Source organism: Symsagittifera roscoffensis, chromosome 3, assembly GCF_963678635.1.
Source record: "Symsagittifera roscoffensis chromosome 3, txSymRosc1.1, whole genome shotgun sequence".
Taxonomy (NCBI): domain Eukaryota; kingdom Metazoa; phylum Xenacoelomorpha; order Acoela; family Convolutidae; genus Symsagittifera; species Symsagittifera roscoffensis.
Window position 1 is genome coordinate 46,983,905 of NC_087064.1, and position 23,100 is coordinate 47,007,004.

The following is a 23,100-nucleotide window of genomic DNA, read 5'->3' on the forward strand; positions in this document are numbered from 1 at the left end:
ATGCAGGAGGAATACGCAACAGGCGCAAATTAGACAAAAAAGGAGGTTTGACAAAAGGACAGCTGATGCGAAAGCCTACTCAGTTGGCGACTACGTCTGGGTGTTCCAGGAAGTGGTTCCACCAAAAGGAACCAAGAAATTATTAAAGAAATGGCGTGGTCCATTTCAGATAACAGAGGTGCACCAAGGAGGTCGTTTTTATCGATTGAGCACTGGAAGAGCAGCTCATTACGAGAACATCAAACCACACAATGCCTCGTCAGAGGATTGGTGCATCCCAGCGGACATGCAAGAGGGAGACTATTTGATAGTGGATCCTGCTTGTGAAGTGAATGAAAGGGGTACTCGCGACAAGAACGACGGGAATGAGGTGGTGGACGATTGCGATCTACCACTGGATCTCGAGTTGACTGAGCGAGTAGAGGTGGACGATGAAACTCTACCTTATGCCGAAGAAGACTGGGACTGCCCGGAACAAACCGAAATTGACAAAGGAATACAGCCTGACTTTCCTCTCACTATGGAAACACGCCAAAGCAAGAGAGGAAAAAACCAGAAGAAATACAATCCGTATGGCGAGGACTTCGTTGTAGACAGGATAGTAGTGAGTGATGTCATAGACTCGCTGGTGGGACTGGACGAAGTGGCGATGCTAGAAGAAATCGACCTTGTGAACGATATGGATCAAGATTGGATCGAAGATCGATCAGAACCAGAAGTGGAGTTCGAACCAGAAGCGGAACAGACTCATGAGCAAGAACTAACTAACTTGCGCGTGCTCGAATGGCTCCATGATCTGCCGACAGATCTAAAAGAGACGATCTTGACGATTCAGGACGTCGATAGAGACGGCGTCAAATACATCAGTCATGACAATACTGAGTCCAACTGGGTCGCCCCAGATGGTCCTCTACGTGTTCCACAATCCAGCCTCGATCTCCTAGACTTTGGGCGATCGACGGGGACGTCGATGGATATTTTTGTCCGGGGAGTGGGGGTAGGACTCACCCACACCGAAAATCTGATAATAAAAAAATTGAAATCGGCAAGAGAAACCGGAGAACTAGAGACAGAGGGCGAGAATGCTAAAAAACCACCTTTTGGACGAATCTTTGAATCGTATTTTGATCTACCGAACCATTATTCGAACAATATCGTCATAACGGACAGCGATTTCATACTCACGGAACGCACGTGCGCCATAGCGATAACCGCGGACGTAAGCTTCAAAACAGCACTAGCGGCTGACTTCAAGAGAGAGTATAAAAATATCGAGTTTTTGTGGAAACAGAGGCCTGGTGTGGGAGGGATGATAGCGCTGCCCCCTGTTGCATCACAGATACCAGGGAAATATTTGTGTTTCCTGGTTACCAAGGCCACTGATAGGCAACACGTAGATCCAAAGAGCTTGGTATTGGCCTTGACTCGACTTAGGGATTTTTTGGTTGAGAGAGGAGTGACCTCTCTCTCGTTGCCAGTATACGATCCTAATAGGGGAAAGCTACATCCGAGAGAGTTGTACGCACTTGTACATGTGATATTTTCAGAGACTGACATAGAAGTTTACTTACATAAAAAATACTATCTGAGCATATGCTAAGAAATGCGCTCGGCGATAAGTGGGTTTTATTAAGTTATTCGACAGGAATTAGAGTCAAGTTTAGGTTAGGTTAGGTTTTAGGTACAGTATTAGGGATTATGTTTTTATGTGATAGTGTAGGTGTGTGATGTTTATGTGTTTATGTTATGTTATGGTTATGATATGTTTTATGTTTATGTCATAAAGGACCTGGAGTACTCCAGGTCATCGAGGTGACAGCACTCATTTGTGCTACCCTGACGCAGATAGAGGTGGACGATCCACCTTGGTGCTAGAATTTTAAATCAGAATTGAAAAAAAAGAATTTCAATGGAGAGTTTTAAAGGATTGAATGATGTTGTATCCAAAAATGATGATTCTAAGTCGCGACTTGTTTTTTAGATCTTGATTGATCGAAGATTGTTTATTGAATTCATTGAGTCAAACGAAGAAATTACACGACACGACAACAAGAATCAACACGATAAGAAATGGGTGACACGAACGAACTCATGGAATTCCTCTCAGCGAGTCTAGGAGCGACTCTAGACGAGATCTATCAGCGGCTGATCGATTGTGATTTCACACGAGAAGACCCGGGGTTGGCGATGTTTGTGGTCGCGCTCCTCAATGCACTAGGACGAGAGGGTCGAGGGAATCGCCCTACGGAAGTCGTGTTGATGTTGGCCTACGGTGAGTCCGGGACCGCCGAGAGAGGTCGAAACCGACTGATGAGATGGCGGCGTGGAGAAATGTCTGGCCACGACCTGGCTCGTGAGCCAGGACTGAGTGAACAGAGGGACCACCGGCTAGGTGAGATGCCCTTACCAGTCCAACCGGCGCAGCCACTCATCGGAGCAAAGAGACAACGTGATGGGCCAGGCCCGTCACATTCGGTCGACTCTCCTACAGCTGCTCCCCCTTTGAAGAAAGTGAGGGTGAGTGAGATAGAGATCCAGACGTCGGAGACGATCGAGACGCTGGAAAAGAAGGAGAAAGATCAGAGCGAGCTGTGTGCCAAACTCCAGGAGTATAGGGCAATAGCTCGAGAAAGGGACGAATGGAAGAAGAAATACGAAGATCTACAGGTGGCTTATAAGGAGGATGAAATAAAGCACCTGAAGGAGCTGTATATGGCGAAGGTGAGCCAAGTGTCACCGGAAGTCCTGGCGAGCATGAGATCCTCGGAGGGATCCAACGACACACGCCCCGGGACAACAGCTCAGGAGCTGTGTGTATCGAGAGGGACCGAGGTTCTGGATTTGCGTGCATCGAGAGAGCCCGAGGCTCCTCAGCAGACACGACCGTCTGCTTCTAGTCAAAGGTTCACGATACCAGACCCTTCTGACACTTACCTCGCCCCTCAGTTCCAAGAATCGTTCAACCAAGTGGCCCGAGCGACAATGGAGGAGATCAACCGGACCACTGGACGGACATTGGGTAGGATCGTTCCTTCCCAGCGTCGTGATCAGTCATCAAATAGCTCGGAGCGAGCACCCCACACGATAGCGTCCTCGAGGTCAGCGCCTGGTGGAGTCTTTCAGAAGTCTCGCGTAGTAGACATTAGGAAGAATCTGATGGCACGTCATCAGTTCACGCAAGTGCCAGCCGAGCATCCTCGAGCCTGCCTGAATGACATGAGCTGGAACCCCGCCACGAACGACCAGGTAATTCCCCCAGGGAGTCGCCATTTGATCATTGGAGACAGTTTGGTGAGAGATCTGAATGAGATCTTCGTCAATGGTCAGACTACCATTCTGTCCTTTGGAGGAGCCTCAGTGGCTCAGGTCATCAAAATGATGGAGTTCCAGAGCGAGGATCACCTGGATACATTAATAATAATGCTGGGGACCAATGACGTCTCGAGAGCCCCAGTGACTCCGGAGAGCAAGTGGGAGCCTCTATTGGTGTGTCTCTTGAACGAATTGAAAGAAAAGTACAGAACCAAGCTGGTGATCTTGTGCACGATACCACCAAATCCTTTGGTGGGCACCATAGTTGCAGATTTCATGAATGGCAACGTGACGCGGTGGAATGAAATGACCCGCAGTCTGGTGAGAAACAACCCTGGCGAGTTGCGACTCCTGGATCTCGAGAACATGCTGCGCATGATTGATCACATCGCGCTCACTAGAGATGGAGTACACTTCAATACCCAACGAGGGAGGCATTGGATTAATGATGTGTTTCAGACGCAATTGAGGGAAGCGGAGCAAGAGTCGAGGGCGACCGGTCCTCTGGCTCGGACCAGTTCGACCGGAGGAAATAGAATAAGGACAACCGTGCCCGAATCCCTCGTCAACCGTCTGGGGCCCTTGGCAACAGAGACGGTTGCAGCCGCAACCGTTGCTCCGAGCTCAAACGTGAGAGACAGGCTAGGGACTGCTCCTCCTCCCAGGCCGCAATCGATTGGAAGCCGACTCGGGAGATCAGTGGAACAGAACAGGAATAACTCCCAGACCGCGTCTAGGAGGAACGATCCGCCTGCCACGACAAATCCTGCTTCGATAGCAGGACCGTCTACAAGTACCGTGCCAGCGGAGGGAATCGAATCAGGCAGCGGGCTGCTTTGGAATAGATCAGATCCTAGTCATTGGGGTCAGTATAAGACGGAGATGTCGGCGAAATTGAACATGAATACCTTGACGTGTCGGGAGGACGCAATGACTGGCGGAGAAAGTCCCACAGTATTGCGACTTTATCGGATACCGGGCGTGGATTGGCTGTTAGCAGAGCAGGAGAAATTCAGCTCCTCGACCTCACTCCGACATGTGGATTTGAATGGATTGCCTCATGACAATACCTTTGGACCTTTGAACACCCGGTCGCTCACCGATGTTCGAGATAGGACCCGGGAAAGGACACCACCTGCTCGCAAGGGCAAGTTCCAGACAGAGAACAAGCCCAATAACAAGCATCACAAGATGTACAGGCAGTTCGCTAAACCACCCGGTCAGACGCCTGGCGAGTATTCGAGGGACTACCCCCGAACGACAACAGTGGTTGGAGACGATAAGAGATATGGGAAACTGAAGGCCCCAATAGGCGATGGCCTTTTTGCAGCTTATGATCCCTTGGACATGAAGGCGGCCAAGTATCTGATTGTGGCCGGCTCCGATTATCTCTACACGCCCCGTTCTCTCTTTTGGCCCGATGTGATTTTCTTGACGGCACCTAAATTGGACTGGGGACAAGCAATCGGCATGATGATAAGTGTGCGAAGGGTGGTCAGTATGGAGCCGCAGGTAATAGTGGTTACAGGCTCAAATGATCATCTGCAAAGCAGGGGCTTATTGTCACGTCTGACGGATGGGTCGATCCCGAGTAACGAGGTTATAGGGGAGGCGATAATGACACTGCTCTAGGCGATTGCTGAGGTAGAGGCAGCAGCAAGACAACGCTTCACCATGAATGTGGTGAAGGTGATCTTTGTATTGTCACCAGGGTACGCTGCATTACCAGAACCCCTCCAATTTGTATATACAATGGTCACAACAATAGCAGAGGGGAGGTTCAATGTGATAATTCCTGCCCAAAACAGAGTAGTGGACCCGGACAAATACTACCCGTCCCGATCTGAGCTTCCCGCCGTTTGGGCTGACATTTCGAATGCCATACAGGGGCTCAGAGATTGTAGCACAACTCGGTTGGTGCTAGATGAGATTCTGGGGTTGGAGCTGTCCAACTTCGCCAGATTGCTGAAGTTAAGACCAGGGGTAGATGAAGATCATCTGTTAGTACAACAGGTGGCTGATGATCTCTGGTTCAGACAGATGGATCATGCAGAGAATGAGCAGGGAAGGATGATCAGAAAGAACATGACGTCAGCGGAGGAGGACCTCATGGCAATGGCTTTGCGTACGAAGCCGCACAACAACGTATGGTTGTATTTGTCACCGAGGCTGTGCACCTTGGGTGAGGACGCGTTCGAGCATGCGCCGGCAATAATTAAAGAGATACACGTGTATCTAAAGAATCTATTTGATGCCCGGGAGTTAGCTGGGGGCAAGATGTTGAAACTGATGCAGGACGTTAACACGATGTCGCTGGACAAGTTCCAAGCTGACGTGCTGGCCACTAAGGCACAGTATGAACGATCAGATGCTATCTTGGGTGGAATGGGAGTGGGATGGACGCCATCTTTCCTATCGACGTGCTATCCGAAGGCATCTAGGAACCTGATCGCGAGTTTCGTCAAGGACATCAGGAAGTTGTCGATTGGCCTGGTTCTAGCCTTATACGTGACATTTGGTCATGAAAACTTTGTGAAAGGACCGGCAAACCTCTTTACCCAAGCGTTGGCAGATTTGAGATTGGATGGACTCCTGACTCTGATTGCCATGACCTACGGTCGACTGGGTGACTTGCTTGTGCTGTTGCGTTACCCTGAACAACTCCTGGGAACAAGTCGCGAGTTCAATGCGCAGTTGGAAACCGCCTCGCTCAGGAAGATGAAGGATTGGAGGACTCTCCTGCTTCAATACCTCTTGCAACAGAACAGAAGCGTCACGGGAGAAGATAAGGTGGCGACGGATGCGGGCGAGTGTAAGCAGTATTGTGGCATGCCCTTACTGACGGACTTAGCTGTCATGATGCGGATTGATCCGTTGGCTCTGGTCCACGGACTGCGGGAATTCGTCACAGTGGTGTATGGACCGGTGATGTCTTTTGCGTTCCCGGATGTACAAGTTAAGGCGTACAGGAATTCGGTGTTGTATGTCAACCTGGTCTCAGTCGTGGATTGTTCCGTGCTGAATTGGGTAGAGCAGAGTGAACTGAGAAGGCTGGCTAGCGACGATAGGCTGTTCGGAAGACTAGCAGAGCCAGGCTGGGTGTTGATGGACTTCAACAACCACTTCAAGTGCCGAATGGGCCGTGAGGATCTGTCCCACATCCAGTTTAACCCAAAACTTTGGAATTTGAGACCAGTGGTGAAAGATACCGGAGAGGCTGTGAGAGTACCTCAATTGCCAGGGGCCTACACACACGCGAAAGAGAATCAGCAAACATGGCTTCCTGGGTCCAGGCCGCTGCCGGACCAATGCCCTCAATATCCACCGATAAGGAGGATGTTGTTGGGAGTCACATCTCCCATCATTGCCCCTCGCATCGGAGCAGCTCGTGACGCAGAGAAGAGAATGCTGAAGTGGAGTGAAGGGATGGAGCCGCGCTTCATCAGCTGGAACGCTGCCGCCGCGCACACGTTTGACTTCTCATTACCTGATGCATGGAGCAGGAAAAAGATCAAGGCACTACCCTCCAGGAGACCAGAGGTCTCGGCTGAAATATGGAACGAAGTGTATTCTCCCACGGATGACTTATCAAGACTGAAGTGGTCAGGAGAAGTGAAGGTAGTGATGATGGAAGTGGCAAAGGAGAGCAGAGGGGGCTCATATATAACGATAGAGGACCTAGCACCACATGGCGAGGAATCTGTAGAATTCCTGGTGAATGATGAGTTATTTTATCATGCAGGAGACATGACCGTCCCGGCTCGGCCGGACTCGGGCACTGACTCACGACAAGGACCTTCAGGACCCATGCCGAAACCTGATGCAGGTGATGATGAATTGATGGATCAGGACGATAACGATGACGAGACCGGAAGTAAGACGGAAAAACCGGGAGAGACCGATCTAGGAGCGTTGGAGAGGGACTTGCTAGAATACCGGTTTAGTGAAGACGACGATGGGGAGGTCGATGGGAGTCTACTGCTAATGACGCCATCGTCCTTCATGTCCCCTACAAAGGAGGCGTCGGCCGATCTATCTCCGATGGACCCAATAAGCCAGGCTAGAGAGTGCCGAAGCAGGGATCCGCAGAGACTGCTTCATGAATCACCGAGGAGGAGGAAAATCGAGGAGTCAATGAAGATATCATTCCTCAGTACGTTACCAGAAGAGGAATGGGAAAGATATCAGATGGAACTGGAAGGCAAGACAGGAGCAACCTGGAGCCGAGTGAACTTCATGGAAAAATCATGGGACGTGATACGACGATATGGGACACAGTCCATAATGAAGGTGGGATTGAATCAACCCATCATGCGTGAGGTCCTGGAGAAAATAGTGAACTCCATGGAGTCGGATGTCCTGACCGAGTCAGTTACAGAAGACAGTGCCGATGATCAGCAGGGCACAAAGAAATTACTTGTTAGACGAGCCAGAAAAGGGCTGAAGAGACTGAAAGGAAAGCCAGGGAGTCGAGTCGTGAACCAGAGGGTGGTGAAGTCAAAAGCCAAGGCAGTGGTGACCTCTCTGATTAGTGCGGGTCGTTCAGGCGAGAGCGGGCAAGGAGATGGTGCGACACCAGTCGGGGGAGAAAAAGAAAACCTGATACCCCCTATGCTCTTGGCAGGTCTGACCATAACCGCCACGAGGTCGAAGAAGACGGCGCGAACCCTGGCAGACACTAAGTTAGAAATGGAAATCCTCAGTCAATGTGGATCTGGAGGACTTGAAGATTATAGACCCTCGCGAATCAACATGGCCAAGTTGAAACTGGAAGGACAACTCGACGTGGTCGAGTACAGTCGAATAACTGTGCCGGAATCGGTGGTCCACATGGGAGATCCGGCAGGGGGTTATGTGGAGATGTTGAAAGCGAGGAACTCCGCGAGAGGGCACCTGATGGCTTGGAGCGAGAAGCGAGTCATGCAGGAATATCTGAAAGAGCTCACGGAGAATTCGAACTTGAATCGAAAAGAATACGGAACGGTAATGTCCTCAGAAGCGAATGAAGTCGGATTGGAAAAATTGCTAGAAATCTCCTGGAGGGCGGCCCTTCAGAGATACTTCGACGAGGCGATGCATGCACCTGCTACGGTGGCGGCATACCTGGCTCATCCTTGCGTGAGAACTGATCTGCAAGTACGGTTGGCTTGGTGCTTGATGGGCATCAAGAGAGCGGAGTATGAAGCCAGTAATGATTCGAAATCACGGGAACAGGAACTGGAGTTGATGGAAGCTCTGCGAGCGTTGATTTCGAAAGACGATTCTGCGATAGCATGGGCTAAGCGTAAGGATGCCCTTTGCTTTGTCAGGTTCGTGGTGGATCGTATCCCCACTCCTGTTTTGGGAGAATGCATAAAGATCATTCGGCAAAAGGGAGTTGATTGTGAAAGGAACTTCCTTAGGGCACTCCTGGAACTGTATCAGGACATGCCATTGACTGTGCCAAGCAAGGAGTCGAATGATATGGAAAGCTATCGCAAGTTGGAAGAGGTGAGAAGATATTCCAACAAAGAATTGAAAGTGAGCCGGGAGTTGATTGAAGCGGTCAGAGGACAAAAAGAGTTTGCAACACTAGGGAAACTGAAGTCGTTCCAATATGTGTCTGGCATACCGGGGATGGCGTATAATCCCTTCGTGAATGAAGAAGCCAGGGAAGCGTACTTCGACTATGAGCAAGTCATAGTACTCAATTTCTGGGTCGAACGTATTAAAGAAACAGGAATGCTGATGGTGGAACAACCCAAGCTGGGAATTATCTTGGAAGAACGAGTGGTCGAACCCTCGGTTCCCGAGCTAAAGGGGCAAGTGAGTTTTGATTGTGGTTCTTGGGACGGTCCCTTGAAAACCAGTCTAGTGACGATGTGGGAACTCATGAAGCCTTCGTGGTGTCCTCATCCTAACGCCGGCTTAATCTGGGACATCACAGCGGATGTCATGTTAGACCGGGATGATGACGCGAGTCTACATGATCTGGCCATGATACACCATCTGCTGGCCATGAAGTTGACGAAGCCGAAGAGCAATCCATCCACGGAGCTGCCTGAGGAAAGTCCATCGAGCGATTGGTTGAAGCAAGGCACATGCTTGGCTCAACAAAGTAGGATGGAAGGACATGTTTGTAACCTGGGACACTGCCTGATTACGCTGAGCGAGCAGCATCGACAACTGGCACGATTGTACGGAAGATTGAGCATGTCAGATAAGAATGCCATGGAGTTGGTCGCAGACTGTCATGGGGTGACGGATGTAAACTTGATCACAGCCTTGGGATTTTGTAGCATGACAAGTTCGATTGAATCGCTTGAGCGCCTGAAGCGTGCCCATGAGCTAGTGACGTCCCTCAGTGTGGAAGTATTCCCTGGAGCATTGCAAACGGAGCAGAAGATCGGAGGCTGGAGAGAAGCTCTGGAGAACGAGATGAATCTGAAAGATAGTGAGGCCTATCATAAACCGACTGGTTCAAAATATCTGGTGGTTTCAAGCTCCGCACCATATTGCAGTAGTAGATATCCTACGCACATGGTGGTAATGGATGCGAGGACGCAACAAGTGTTGGTTGACCAACTTTTCTCTGTGCCAAAGTGCGTGAGGTTGGCCAGAATGTCGGAAAGGTCATATGACTTGTTGGCAAAGATCTTTCGGGCAGTCCCGAAGAGATCCGAAAGCGAGTTGCAAGACGTTGTGGGTGAAGAGTTCATGAGACTGAACGAAGGCAATGTGAGTGAGTTCCAGAAACAGAAAGCGAGTGGAGCCTTATCCGCTGAATTCCCCACAATAGAAGAAAAAGACGACTTACATAGAATTCTGATGGAGGTGGAACCGTTGCTGGGAGCCTCAGGGTATCGGACCCGAAGGAACATAGTGAGGACCCATGGGGAGTATCCATGCCACTGCTTGGCGCAGACGTTGTGGTACCCCAAACGCGGGAATCTAATGCTAGTATGGGACGTGGAGGAGTTGTACTCTACGGGGTTGCCCGATCAGAATCAACAGGTGTCAATCGTGGTGGTTAGTGCCATGCTGGCAGTGAGATGGCTGGAGGCTAACGCGGACACAAATGAGCAGGAGACGGCCGTGCCGACTCCTGAGAAGCTGAGCAACGTGAAGATGAGTCGTGAATTGGATCTTTTCAGAACCACCTGCAAGGTTCTGAGGATACCTAAAGCCATTGAAAGAATATGGTCAAGGCAAAGATTGATGCCTTGGTTCCGTGCAGTGATGACATCATGGATGTATGAACGCGCGAAGCGTCATATGTCGAGGAACACTGAAGCCTATCAATCTTTCCAGCTAGATATAGGACCAGGAGCCTATAAGAGAGCTTTCTTGACGCACAGAAACGCGGTCACCACAGCGGTGAAGCGGGTAGCTGGAGCGCCTTGTGTTACTGAAGATGAGAAGCAAGAGGTCTTAAGAGCTGACCTAGAACGAAACGTGAGCCTATGTCTTCACAACAGCTTTTGCAGGAACCGGGAGCAGAAGGTGAATGTGGACTTGCTACCTTGCTGCAAACCGAGGCTGTTGGAACAGGAGAGTTGGGGCACGGCCCGCAACTCCATGGACATGCTGGAGAAAGTGTTGGAAGACAGCGAAGATCAGGATGGAGAAGTGATGGAGTGAAGATGACCAAAGAAGAGAAGAGAAGGAGAGAAAACTTGATTGTATTTGTGTGCTAAAACTTAAACCAATCAACCAAGTTTTGATTATTGAACTTGTGAAACTTTTTGTTTTGATCTAGTTTGGTCAGACCAAACTATAATGTTGCAATTGTTAAAATTGTTGAAATTGTTGATTTTAGTTATGGCTATTTATGTATGTATATGAGGAACCTAGGTGAGTATATTTACCTATTTATTCACGACTGAAGTTTTTAACCTGTGTAAGACACAAATTCACTGTGTGGCGACATGGTAAGTTTGAGTAAACTCGCTCTGGAAGGGTGGGTAACTCAAGAACTTTCCTAGCCACAGAGTTTCTTAGTTTTAATATTGAAAGGACCGCATAAATAACTGATTATACTTGGTGAGTGATGTAAGTTAATTTTAACGGGTGAAAATGTTAATTTGTGAAAATGTTGAAAGGCAGTGAGATGTAGTACGATGCCATTTGTGGACACGTAGTGAGTTGAAGTGGGGTAGATAAATTTCATTTTCTTATGCGATTTGTAAGATTGATGGTAGAAAACTGGATAACTACTTGACGATAACCCGGTGTTATGCGATCAATAGGGACATTGATGGAGACTTGTCCGGGGAGTATGTGCCATTCTGCCAGACTGGCACGGCACAACCTTCCGGCGACGTAAAAAAGAACGACTAAAGGCCTTATTGATGAAAAAGTATTGCGAAGGAGGGTCGGAATATTCTAGAATTTTTATTTTTAAAATTTCGATTGGAAGAAGAATATTTCTCAAAAATACGAAAAACGGCCATTTTGACTGAAAAAGTGACGAAAAAAGAACAACGATAGATATTGTGAAAAACAGTCGTACCAGAGACGGAAAACACGAAGCCTCTTATCGTGGCAACAACGCACGATAAGACACTTGTTAACAGATATTGGTGGAGAAGGAGGCTTCAGTGGGGGAAGAAATACACCACGGAACCCTCCCGGGACACGAATTATAAGAGATAAGAGCGTTATCTCAGGAATATTACGGGAGCGGAGGCTTGGTCCCCCAGAGACTGTTCTATGTGAAGGGACTGTATAAACTAACTTTATAGCTACTGGAATGTCATAGATCTCTTAATTAACACCGTTATTGTTTGATATTTCAGAAAATGAGTAGCTAGAAAAAGGAAAGGGTCAATCCATCTCCAATGGATTTAATATAGAACTGTCACACAAAAACATGTTAAAATAGGTTGTTTGAGCCGTGTTTTTAATGACAATCACGTAGTCTGAGGATCCGAGACTCAGCTATGTGGTTGTGTTCGCATGTAAACGAAAGCTGATCAAAAGTCGTTTGACTGATGGCCTAAAAATGGTAACTTTTTACCTTGCCCTAAACAGACCAGAAAATCAACTGGCAAGGTCGAGACGGTGAAAAACGAGTAGGATTAAGGTAACTGACGCCTGCCAGTCGTTAATAGGTACTTTTTCTACGCTCCGTCGCTGTGTAGTATTTGGGCGAATGTTACAAACGCTACTGGGAAAAACTGAATGAGTATAACTTTCAATCTGCAAAATTTCTCAAGTGACGCACTCCAATTATGAGTCTACATAATTGTTAAGTGACGCGAGCCAATTATGACGCATTAGCAGCACCAGTCAATTTGAAAAAAAATAATTACCAACTAACATGGCTCAATTTATAGAGCGGACCCATTTCAACTAGAATACGAAAAAGTTCTTCCCAGTTTCGAAGCCTCTTAATTTGTTGCGGGTCTCTTTTCCTACTTCTACGCTACAGATCCATGATACCTTGAAGCTAAAGTGCTCCTTTTAATATAGTCTGTTTAAATATCCTGAGCAAAATGAACACTTTCAAAATAAATGAAGACTAATATTTGCGACTTAGATTGAAAAAAATTAGTTCATACTATCACACAAGCTTTGCTTCTGTAATCATATGACGAACAGACGATTTAGTAGATGCCATAGGGGGAGGGATATCATGAATTAAACCCGCGGAGACAATCAATTTGGTCGACAAAAATTTCCAAAAACCGCTCTTCCGAACCAAAAAAAAATATCACATGCGAGCTACTGCAAACCAAAGCCCAGAAACTCATTGCTAGGTGAATAATTACACAGAGTCGAAGTTGCACTTCGCAAACACAAGCATAAATGTGACTGATAACGCTACTGGAAAAAACTGAATGAGTATAACTTTCAATCTGCAAAATTTCTCAAGTGACGCACTCCAATTATGAGTCTACATAATTGTTAAGTGACGCGAGACAATTATGACGCATTAGCAGCACCAGTCAATTTGAAAAAAAAAATTACCAACTAACATGGCTCAATTTATAGAGCGGACGCATTTCAACTAGAATACGAAAAAGTTCTTACCAGTTTCGAAGCCTCTTAATTTGTTGCGGGTCTCTTTTCCTACTTCTACGCTACAGATCCATGATACCTTGAAGCTAAAGTGCTCCTTTTAATATAGTGTGTTTAAATATCCTTAGCAAAATGAACACTTTCAAAATAAATGAACACTAATATTTGCGACTTAGATTGAAAAAAAATTAGTTCATACTATCACACAAGCTTTGCTTCTGTAATCATATGATTAGCTGTTGAACTGGTTTTTAAGCAGGTTGATATTCGTTGCTAGATTATATAGGGGGAAGGTAAAAAACTTAATGAGATCCGTATTTTTTTTCTGGAAGAACAAAGCAAAAATAATTTAGGGCAAGCTTAATCTATTGGCACCAGGGTCAAAAAAGTGTCATTTATTGATTAAACCGCAATTATTTAATTGTCTTCACACTACTATAGGATAATAAATCAGGAAACTGCAAGCTCAGATTCCTAACCTCACTATCCTTTCATGTAAAAACTGCACAACATCGAAAATAAGTTGCTGCTACATTCAAGGAGGCGCCAAGTTCATCAATAATAGCTCAAACCATTTTCGACTTAAATGCGATCGATGAAAACATATTTTGCATTCTGCAGCAGCCGACTAATATGGACAATTCGAAGTCAATCAAAGGCCTTTTTCTCCGGTGCGCCTTATTAAGAAAAACAAATTGTTTTGCATTGATTGTTTTACTCAATGACTTCCTTTATGAAGCTGCAATCTTTTGTGGAAGCCTCCGCTAACTGCATCAATGAAGCAAAATTATATCAACAATGGCGAAAATGAACTAACTTAGGTACTGCTAACGTGGCTACAGGCAAATTAGTAACCACTGAAAAATGGGATAAGAAGAAAAAAATAACTGCAAAAATAAAGCCATTATGCTAAATTAGTCACAAAATGACTAAACGGTCAGATTTTAGTTCAGATAGTTCATCTACTTGCAAAAAATTGGAAGCTATGCTTGCAAATTTATTTAGTGAAGTCAAAAATTTGAACTGAAACCGAGAAAGAGAAAACTACGGCTTGTCAAATTATTGCAGACTATTATAGCCAACATGCATCTGGAATCTTGAATCCTCAAAAGTCTGGCCTCGGCGAATCAAAAAAACAACAACTTTTACTTCGAGCCTGGGAAAACAAAACCTTCATTTTTGGGATGCTCTCTATTGACATTTTATCTGATTGAAATATCTTATTTGGCAAAAAGTGAATCAGTAGGTATCATTTGAAGTTCATGCTTTCAAAACCATCAGAATCATGTTTGAAAGTATACAGGACGCAACATCGAAGCAGCCCTTCACATCACTTGCAGCACCACCCTTTTTAAAATCATAAGCTGAGCATTTTTAGCAAAAAAAAAGAACATTATTAAGAGCTCGAAACAATCTATGTCAGAGGAAAACAAAACTACCACTCATGAAACTCTGCATGAAAAGAGACTTAACTGGCTTGTTACTTGATTCAAGATGCTCAAAAGAAAACGATTTGATAACTATAGCTGATCGCCAGCGTAAACGCTGAAAATTTCTTATCAGGAAATCAAAAAACACTAACAAATCTTTGAAGAATGAAAAAATGGGTGATATTATATGACATTACTATCCATTGCCAGCCAACCAACAAGACAATAAATTTTGGCAACATAGCCAATCGTTAAAAAGGTAAGCGTCAAAAACAAGGATATCAGAAAAAGACTGAAAAGAAATATCTCATTTTTTTTCGATTGCAAGAAAAGGTAAATAGCTTAGAAAATTTGATAATTGTAGCTAATTACCAGCGTAAAAGCTGAAAATCTCCAACACAAAAATCAAAGAACACTAAAACAAATCTTCAAAGAAATGAAAAAACTGGTAATATTATATGAAAATCCTATCCACTGCCAACCAACAAAATAAAAAATGGCAACATAGCCAACTGACACTTGGAAAATTAATTAAAGTACCAAGAAAAGGCTTGAAAAGAAATATCTCGTTTTTTATTGCAAAATAAGGTAAACAGCTTACAAAATAAAGTAAAAATTAGAAGAAAATTTATTAGGAGTTCCGCATTCCTGCCATGAAACTCGGTCTAAATTTTTCATAACAATTAGCATTAAGCAAGCTTCTAGTAATTTTCAAGCGTTCACTAAGCCAACAACACGTGGTTAGACGCCAATTAAACCAAAAACAAAATGTCAAAGAAATTGTTGTCATAGTAATATATTAGCCAAAAAATGCAGGAGTTAATTAACGACACTTCAGACTACAATGAAAACTGATTACAGCGCAAAAAAATGTAGCGTGGCAACTAAGCCGACAAAACATCAACAGACAACTTAAATCTGACTAATCAATTTTTCTCGGAAAAGATCCGGCCGTGACTCGAACCCCTGACATTAGATTTCAAAGTCAACTGCATTATCTCCAGACCAAGTGCGTTAAATTAACGTCCCACTTTTGATTCCATATGAGCCAAAGGTATAATGATTCAAATGATTTTATTAAAATAGTTGTTAACCCGAAAAAAGTCTATATTCCGATTTGATACCGCTTGCTCATCGAAAGCGTAATTATGATTATTATTATCCCTCTTTGCAAATCACCCTATGCAAGGGAGGAAAACAAATTGTCTAGAAGGGTGGATTCTTTTAGAACTTCGTTTAATTTGGCCAAACGCGTTTTCCGATCTCTCCAAAAAACGCAATAAGACCTGATTCAGACTTTACGAATGCTTTTGTTATCAACTCTGGAAAGAATGTGCCGAAATGATATTTCGGGCATTTTTACGAAAATGTATAAATTAAAATTCAAAACTCGATCAACGCTTATATAAGTTGGCGCCGAAGACACATTCAGATCAGATAGTGTTGCTTGACCAAAAGTAGATTTTTCTCGTTTCCGGCTATTCAGTGATGTCCATTCTAAAAAATAAAAATTTAAATTAAAATTTCTTTTGGAAAGATATATAAATTGTTGGCGTCAAGTCTATTTGTAACAAAGTTTTTTCGATTGCAAGAAAAGGTAAATAGCTCAGAAAATTTGATAACTGTAGCTAATTACCAGCGTAAAAGCTGAAAATCTCCAACACAAAAATCAAAGAACACTAAAACAAATCTTTAAAGAAATGAAAAAACTGGTAATATTATATGAAAATCCTATCCATTGCCAACCAACAAAATAATAAAAAATGGCAACATAGCCAATTGACACTTGGAAAATTAATTAAAGTACCAAGAAAAGGCTTGAAAAGAAATATCTCGTTTTTTATTGCAAAATAAGGTAAACAGCTTACAAAATAAAGTAAAAATTAGAAGAAAATTTATTAGGAGTTCCGCATTCCTGCCACGAAAATCGGTCTAAATTTTTCATAACAATTAGCATTAAGCAAGCTTCTAGTAATTTTCAAGCGTTCACTAAGCCAACAACACGTGGTTAGACGCCAATTAAACCGAAAACAAAATGTCAAAGAAATTGTTGTCATAGTAATATATTAGCCAAAAACTGCAGGAGTTAATTAACGACACTTCAGACTACAATGAAAACTGATTTCAGCGCAAAAAAATGTAGCGTGGCAACTAAGCCGACAAAACATCAATAGACAACTTAAATCTGACTAATCAATTTTTCTCGGAAAAGATCCGGCCGTGACTCGAACCACTGACAATAGATTTCAAAGTCAACTGCATTATCTCCAGACCAAGTGCGTTAAATTAACGTCCCACTTTTGATTCCATATGAGCCAAAGGTATAATGATTCAAATGATTTTATTAAAATAGTTGTTAAACCGAAAAAAGTCTATATTCCGATTTGATACCGCTTGCTCATCGAAAGCGTAATTATGATTATTATTATCCCTCTTTGCAAATCACCCTATGCAAGGGAGGATAACAAATTTTCTAGAAGGGTGGATTCTTTTAGAACTTCGTTTAATTTGGCCAAACGCGTTTTCCGATCTCTACAAAAAACGCAATAAGACCTGATTCAGACTTTACGAATGCTTTTGTTGTCAACTCTGGAAAGAATGTGCCGAAATGATATTTCGGGCATTTTTACGAAAATGTATAAACTAAAATGCAAAACTCGATCAACGCTTATATAAGTTGGCGCCGAAGACACATTCAGAATAGATAGTGTTGCTTGACCAAAAGTAGACTTTTCTCGTTTCCGGCTATTCAGTGATGTCCATTCTAAAAAATAAAAATTTAAATAAAAATTTCTTTTGGAAAGATATATAAATTGTTGGCGTCAAGTCTATTTGTAACAAAGTTTTTGTAATTTTGTCGTGAAAACTCAGATTGTTTGCTTTGTTCCGCAGAACTGTGAAATGTTAAAATAATTGACTGATGCAAAGTGTGTACTTTGGCCTCAGATTGAATCCAGTTCGGGCAATTTAATTTTTTTAAATTTAAATTGTTCGATTTAAATTAAAACTTTTCATTTAAATTGAGCGGACTCATAATTTACATTTGAATAAATTGAAACTCGAATGAAAATTTAAGTTGATTTAAATTGTTTATTTAAATGGACGTCGCTGCGGCTATCGTATTTATGATTAAGGAATTACAGTATGAAATATAAGAACAAAAGAAATCAGTTCCAAAATAACTACTTCCTAATCATTTTCGATGATATGATTGCTGCTAGATTCTATTCATCACTGACACGAGAAGGAAAAAACATAGCTTTACGAAACAGTTGCAAGAACACAAAAAAGTATTAGGTCTTAATCCCTCCTTTTTGTGCCCACCACATTCTCACGCCTGTTTAACATCTAATTACTCAAATTGCACAAACACTGCGAGGGTCAAAATGGTGGTGGGGAAAAGCAATCGAGCAAAAAGGGAGGGTGGAAATGTTGGGGGAAGGAGTAAAAGCAATACTGGGGAAATACAATAAACAAGAACCCTTAATGCACTACGCTTCAAAAGGGCACTCTGTACTTGAATCGCGCGCAAATTGCTTCTTTCAATGGCCTCTCTAAAAGTAAATTAAAGCCTGCAACTAGCCTTTGTTTCAGACTATGAGAGCGGTTGAAATTATGTTGCTGTTGCAAATTAGCACCATTGCTGTGAATTTTGGTTCCTGTGGCTGCCGAGTAACTCGAAGTATTCGCGTAAAAACCGCCTCTGACCATTCCTCCGGTCATGGAGTGGCCGAGATTCGAACCTCGCTGGCTGCTTTTCATTCCACCGACTGTTTCGTCGTCGGAAGAGTCCGAAAGGATACTGTGGAAGTGAAGCTGAGTCATCTCTAAAAAACTTAATGATTCAAATCACCTTCAAAATAAGTCACTAGTTCATCTATCAAATTCCTACCATTGGGTGAAAAAAAACAGGAGATAAGAAATAATAACTGCTTCTACTAGGTTGATAAATAGGATATATTAGCCGTTTAATGACTTTAATCAGTTCTTGACTTCAAAATGAACATCTGGCAATCACTAAATAATAAAAAACAAGCTGAACTGCAGCAAAATCCAAGCAAACAAAAGCAAGAAAATTTGGATACAATTCCGTCTTAGCGAAACAAAGATTGGAAATTGCAATATTGAAAAGGGTCATCAAAATGATAGCAATCGCGACTTCCTTCATTGCCAACCAATAGAAGTTAAACCGAAAACTAATCAAACCCGTGATGACCAGTACAATCATCAGTTTATCAACAGGTTAAAAATGATTGATTAAGCTTATGTCAATCAATAACAAATAAGTTCAATCAATTCCGATTAAAACACATTTTATTTAACTTGTTCAGCTCAAAATTAGCGTTTAAAGAATAAGTTGAGAGATTGAGATAACGCCATGTAATCATAACTAAGTTCCCAAGCTTCTCAAAATGCTCTCGCACCCGATGACTAGATTTTTCGAGAGTATATAAAACTTCGAAAATCTGCACCTTGTATAAAATGCAGAGTGCTATCTTTAATTGTTCTGTCATTGAGGAACAGCACCTTCGAGCAACTAACCTTCGAGTATCTGTGTAGTTGTGTTCGGGTCTGAGACGGACAGTGAATCCAAGTCCAATTCACTCTGGGCCAAAATGGCTTCAGTTTGTTTCAAACACTTCACAATAGCCCCCATCCCCCTCTCGATCACGTGCGGCGGAGGGAACTGAAGGGAGTTTCCCCCTAGGTTCAGCGACTGTAGAGTCTTTAGGGAACCTAAGCAACGCATTTATTTTCATAATTAACTATTAATGAATTTTTGTCAAATTGAGAAAACTGAGAAATTTACCCATTTCTACAGGAAGGAACTGCAAACAATTATTGCCCAGTAAAAGAGAAACCAGTTTTCTAAAACAAAAAACAAAACGAGTGGCAACATTTATGATAAGTTTAACTAATGCCGCGTTACGTGGCGCTATGATTATGGTACACGAAAACTACCAGACTTAGATTCGACTGTCTATAATAATTTAATCAGACATTTTTTACGTATTAAAGTATACATCTGATTTAGTTAGTTTCCTGATGTCAAAAGTGATCTATAAGAGTATATGAAAAATTTATACGCATTCAACTTTCAATTGTGCCTTTACTAGGACTTTAATTGTGTCTTTGAACGCATGTGCTGATGTAAACCTACCTAGCAGTTGCTATGCTCTTCGGGATAGCTGTGATTCGATTATATCGCATATCTAGCCATTTCAGATTCGGCAAGCAAGCGAAAAAATTATCCGGCAACATCTTCAACTGATTGTTGCACAAATAGAGATATTCAATGTGTGACAGCGATAATAACTGGGCCGGCACTTTTGTTAGTTTGTAATAGGACAAGTCCAAAAGAGGGGAATCTATTTGGGCGAAAGCACTCAGCAATTCGTCAATTGAATAAGGGTCGCTTGGATCTGCATACTCATCGTTTGTTCCACAAGACTGCGTTTGAACGATATCGCCCGAAGCGTCCACCATTTTCTACAAGTTTACTAACTACCTTGACTATTTACATCATTTCAATTCAAATTGTGAACATATTCTATCTTAAACAAGTTTTAGTCATTTCACTGACAGGCTTTTCAGTATGCATGCAGCATTCGCACAGTTCCAATTTCTAACTTCAGATAAAGCAATTCAAAAAGTCGTCAGTATCATTTGCTTTTCTGTAAAATAATTATATCAAACTCAATCTTCATTAAACCAGGGCTGTAAAAGATATATATTTAAATGAATTTTTTCTTAAAAATCAATATTTTTTTATTTCTATGAAACGGGCAGTGGTTTGGTGTTTCTGCTTTATTTCCATTGTATTTAAATACAATATATTTTTTTACAGCCCTGCATTAAACAGCCCTTTTTGTTAGAAAAATATTTGTGTAAATAAGTACTTTCCGTTTACTGTTTTCCTTTCACGTCAATCCCCATTGAAAAACATTTTGAACATTTCAGCTTGAACTTAAGTCATTGTTATTACAGGCCAAATAAATATATTTTCACACTTCCACTTCAAAATTGGGAAAAGAAAACTGAAAAGCGGCTTTGGTGCGGTTGCTAATGAAAAAAAGAGTCAATCTCATCAAGATGCAATTAAAATGTAGCTGAGAGATTAGTTGAGGAATTCCTCTACATTCTCAATTTGCTTAAATATGAATTAGTCGCAGGCACACAACTTGATTTGATTATTGCTTTCAGAAAAGCGTTGTAAAAATATTGAATTTTCACAGATGACACGCTTCAAGTGGGCCGCCAGGTAAACACAGGGAAAGCATTATTCCGCATTTACATCTATTTATACAAGGAAAACCAGGATAAAAACTCGTTTCAAAGACCCGCTAATTGTAGGCGTGAGATAAGATTGCTCAGGGAAAACATAATCAGATGGTGGTACATCAAAAGAAGAGGCACAAATACTATTTTTCTTCGGAACAAATACAGACTAGAATCTTTTAATACAACACAGTTTTTGCATGTGAGCCTAGCTGTTAGCTTGTTGATTCCGTGAGGCAATGTCTGAAAGATTAGTCCCTTCTTCAAATTTTAGCACGCATATTTTATTTCGACTCACTATGGAACTTTTGCACTTTACAAAATGATTATTACTCAAGATAACAAATAAGGACAAAAATCTTCAATATCAATCCATCTTCATCTAACCATTGAAAATTAAATGTTCGAATATGAATACAGTGCTGATTTAAATTAACCGGACAAAACGTGTTAAACTTGAAATTTAAAACGCGTTTTTCTCAAATTGGGTTGAGTTTAGGAGAAAAATTATGAGGACAAAACTTGCTTAAAATTTTAGCAGAATTATTATGGTGTAATTTGTTTTGCGAAATTCGGGCCCAAAATTTTACCCCAAAAATGAGTCATTTTGGCTTTTCTTAGTTAATTAAAAATTACGCCAAAAGTACCCATTCGATCACAGCCATAATTATATCAAAGTGAGCCCCTTACGTAGCCCAATAAACTTTAAGAAGGGTATATTCTCCAAAACATTGTATAAATTAATTTATTTTTGCTTGATAGACAAAAAAGGTCGTTTTTACTATATAAAATACCAATTTTTTATTTAAAAACAATTTTTAAACGGTTTGCAATTTTTTTTGGAGAATATACCCTTCTTAAAGTTTATTGGGCTACGTAAGGGGCTCACTTTGATATAATTATGGCTGTGATCGAATGGGTACTTTTGGCGTAATTTTTAATTAACTAAGAAAAGCCAAAATGACTCATTTTTGGGGTAAAATTTTGGGCCCGTTTTTCGCAAAACAAATTACACCATAATAATTCTGTTAAAATTTTAAGCAAGTTTTGTCCTCATAATTTTTCTCCTAAACTCAACCCAATTTGAGAAAAACGCGTTTTAAATTTCAAGTTTAACACGTTTTGTCCGGTTAATTTAAATCAGCACTGTAGATATCAACAATGAAAATCATAAATCATAATCTGTTGTCTCTTCGGATCTCACAAAATCAAAAGTTTTTTCTGCACACAGATATTTGGAAATGAACAACTTCAAACATTTAGCCTTGCTGCCGTTGATAAGGAAAGTGTATGAAAGAAGGATATTCAATCAAAAAATAAAGTTAATTTGGATACGGAAATTTTAAAATATTAAGACTTATTTCTAATCTACGTTTTTTCTCAAAAGTGTTCAAAAGAGTAGTTATTGTGCAATTAACAGACCATCTCAGTGTTAACAAGTAACATGATCCCAAACAATCAGCTTATAGAAAGCTTTTCTCGACAGAGACAGCCCTACTAAAAACTTCCGATGACATCTTACTTGAGCTGGAGAAAGGCAAAGAAATAGCTCCTATCGCCCTAGACCTTGCAGCAGCATTTGATAACATTGAATATGAGCTATTGTTACTTGTACTCGAGAAATATGTAGGTGTTAAAAATCGGCAAAAAATTTCATCTCATCATACCTCAGTATTAGAATACAACGTGTCAAGATACAGATACATGAAGCTATATCGAAACCTCGAATCATTAAAACTGTGGTTCCACAAGGATCTCTGCTAGGACCGTTGCTCTTCAGTTTATCTTTCGACTATACGAACTTCACTTTTGAAAACTTATTTGGACTATCAAATCTAGGCAGATGACATCATGCTATACTGCAGTCAGTCTTTCCTCAGATGAGGGAAAAAGATTCAAATGGATTCAAATAAAAATGTGAAATGGTTCGAAAGCATGAGATTGAAAATTAACACAGAAACTGATTGTTATGCGAAATCTACGAAAAATGAATTTAAGAAGCTAGATAACTTGTCATCAACGATTGCAATTTTGATTCTTTGAACTCTTTAAAATCGCTGGGAATAACATTTGACCA

General features: G+C 42.1%; 1 protein-coding gene across 1 annotated transcript in view; it reads right to left on the reverse strand.

Annotated features, from left to right (window-relative positions):
* The window catches only part of LOC134841498 (leucine-rich repeat-containing protein 27-like), a 40,212-nt gene extending 19,757 nt beyond the window's left edge, over window positions 1-20,455 (reverse strand). The window contains exons 1-4 of the mRNA XM_063857523.1: window positions 19,906-20,455; window positions 19,555-19,613; window positions 19,287-19,481; window positions 18,328-18,571 (exon numbers count right to left, since the gene is read on the reverse strand). Coding sequence (XP_063713593.1) covers window positions 18,328-18,571; window positions 19,287-19,481; window positions 19,555-19,613; window positions 19,906-20,231 — 824 coding nt within the window. The 5' untranslated portion in view covers window positions 20,232-20,455. The remainder of the gene's footprint in view (window positions 1-18,327; window positions 18,572-19,286; window positions 19,482-19,554; window positions 19,614-19,905) is intronic.
* Between the last annotated feature and the right edge of the window lie 2,645 nt (window positions 20,456-23,100).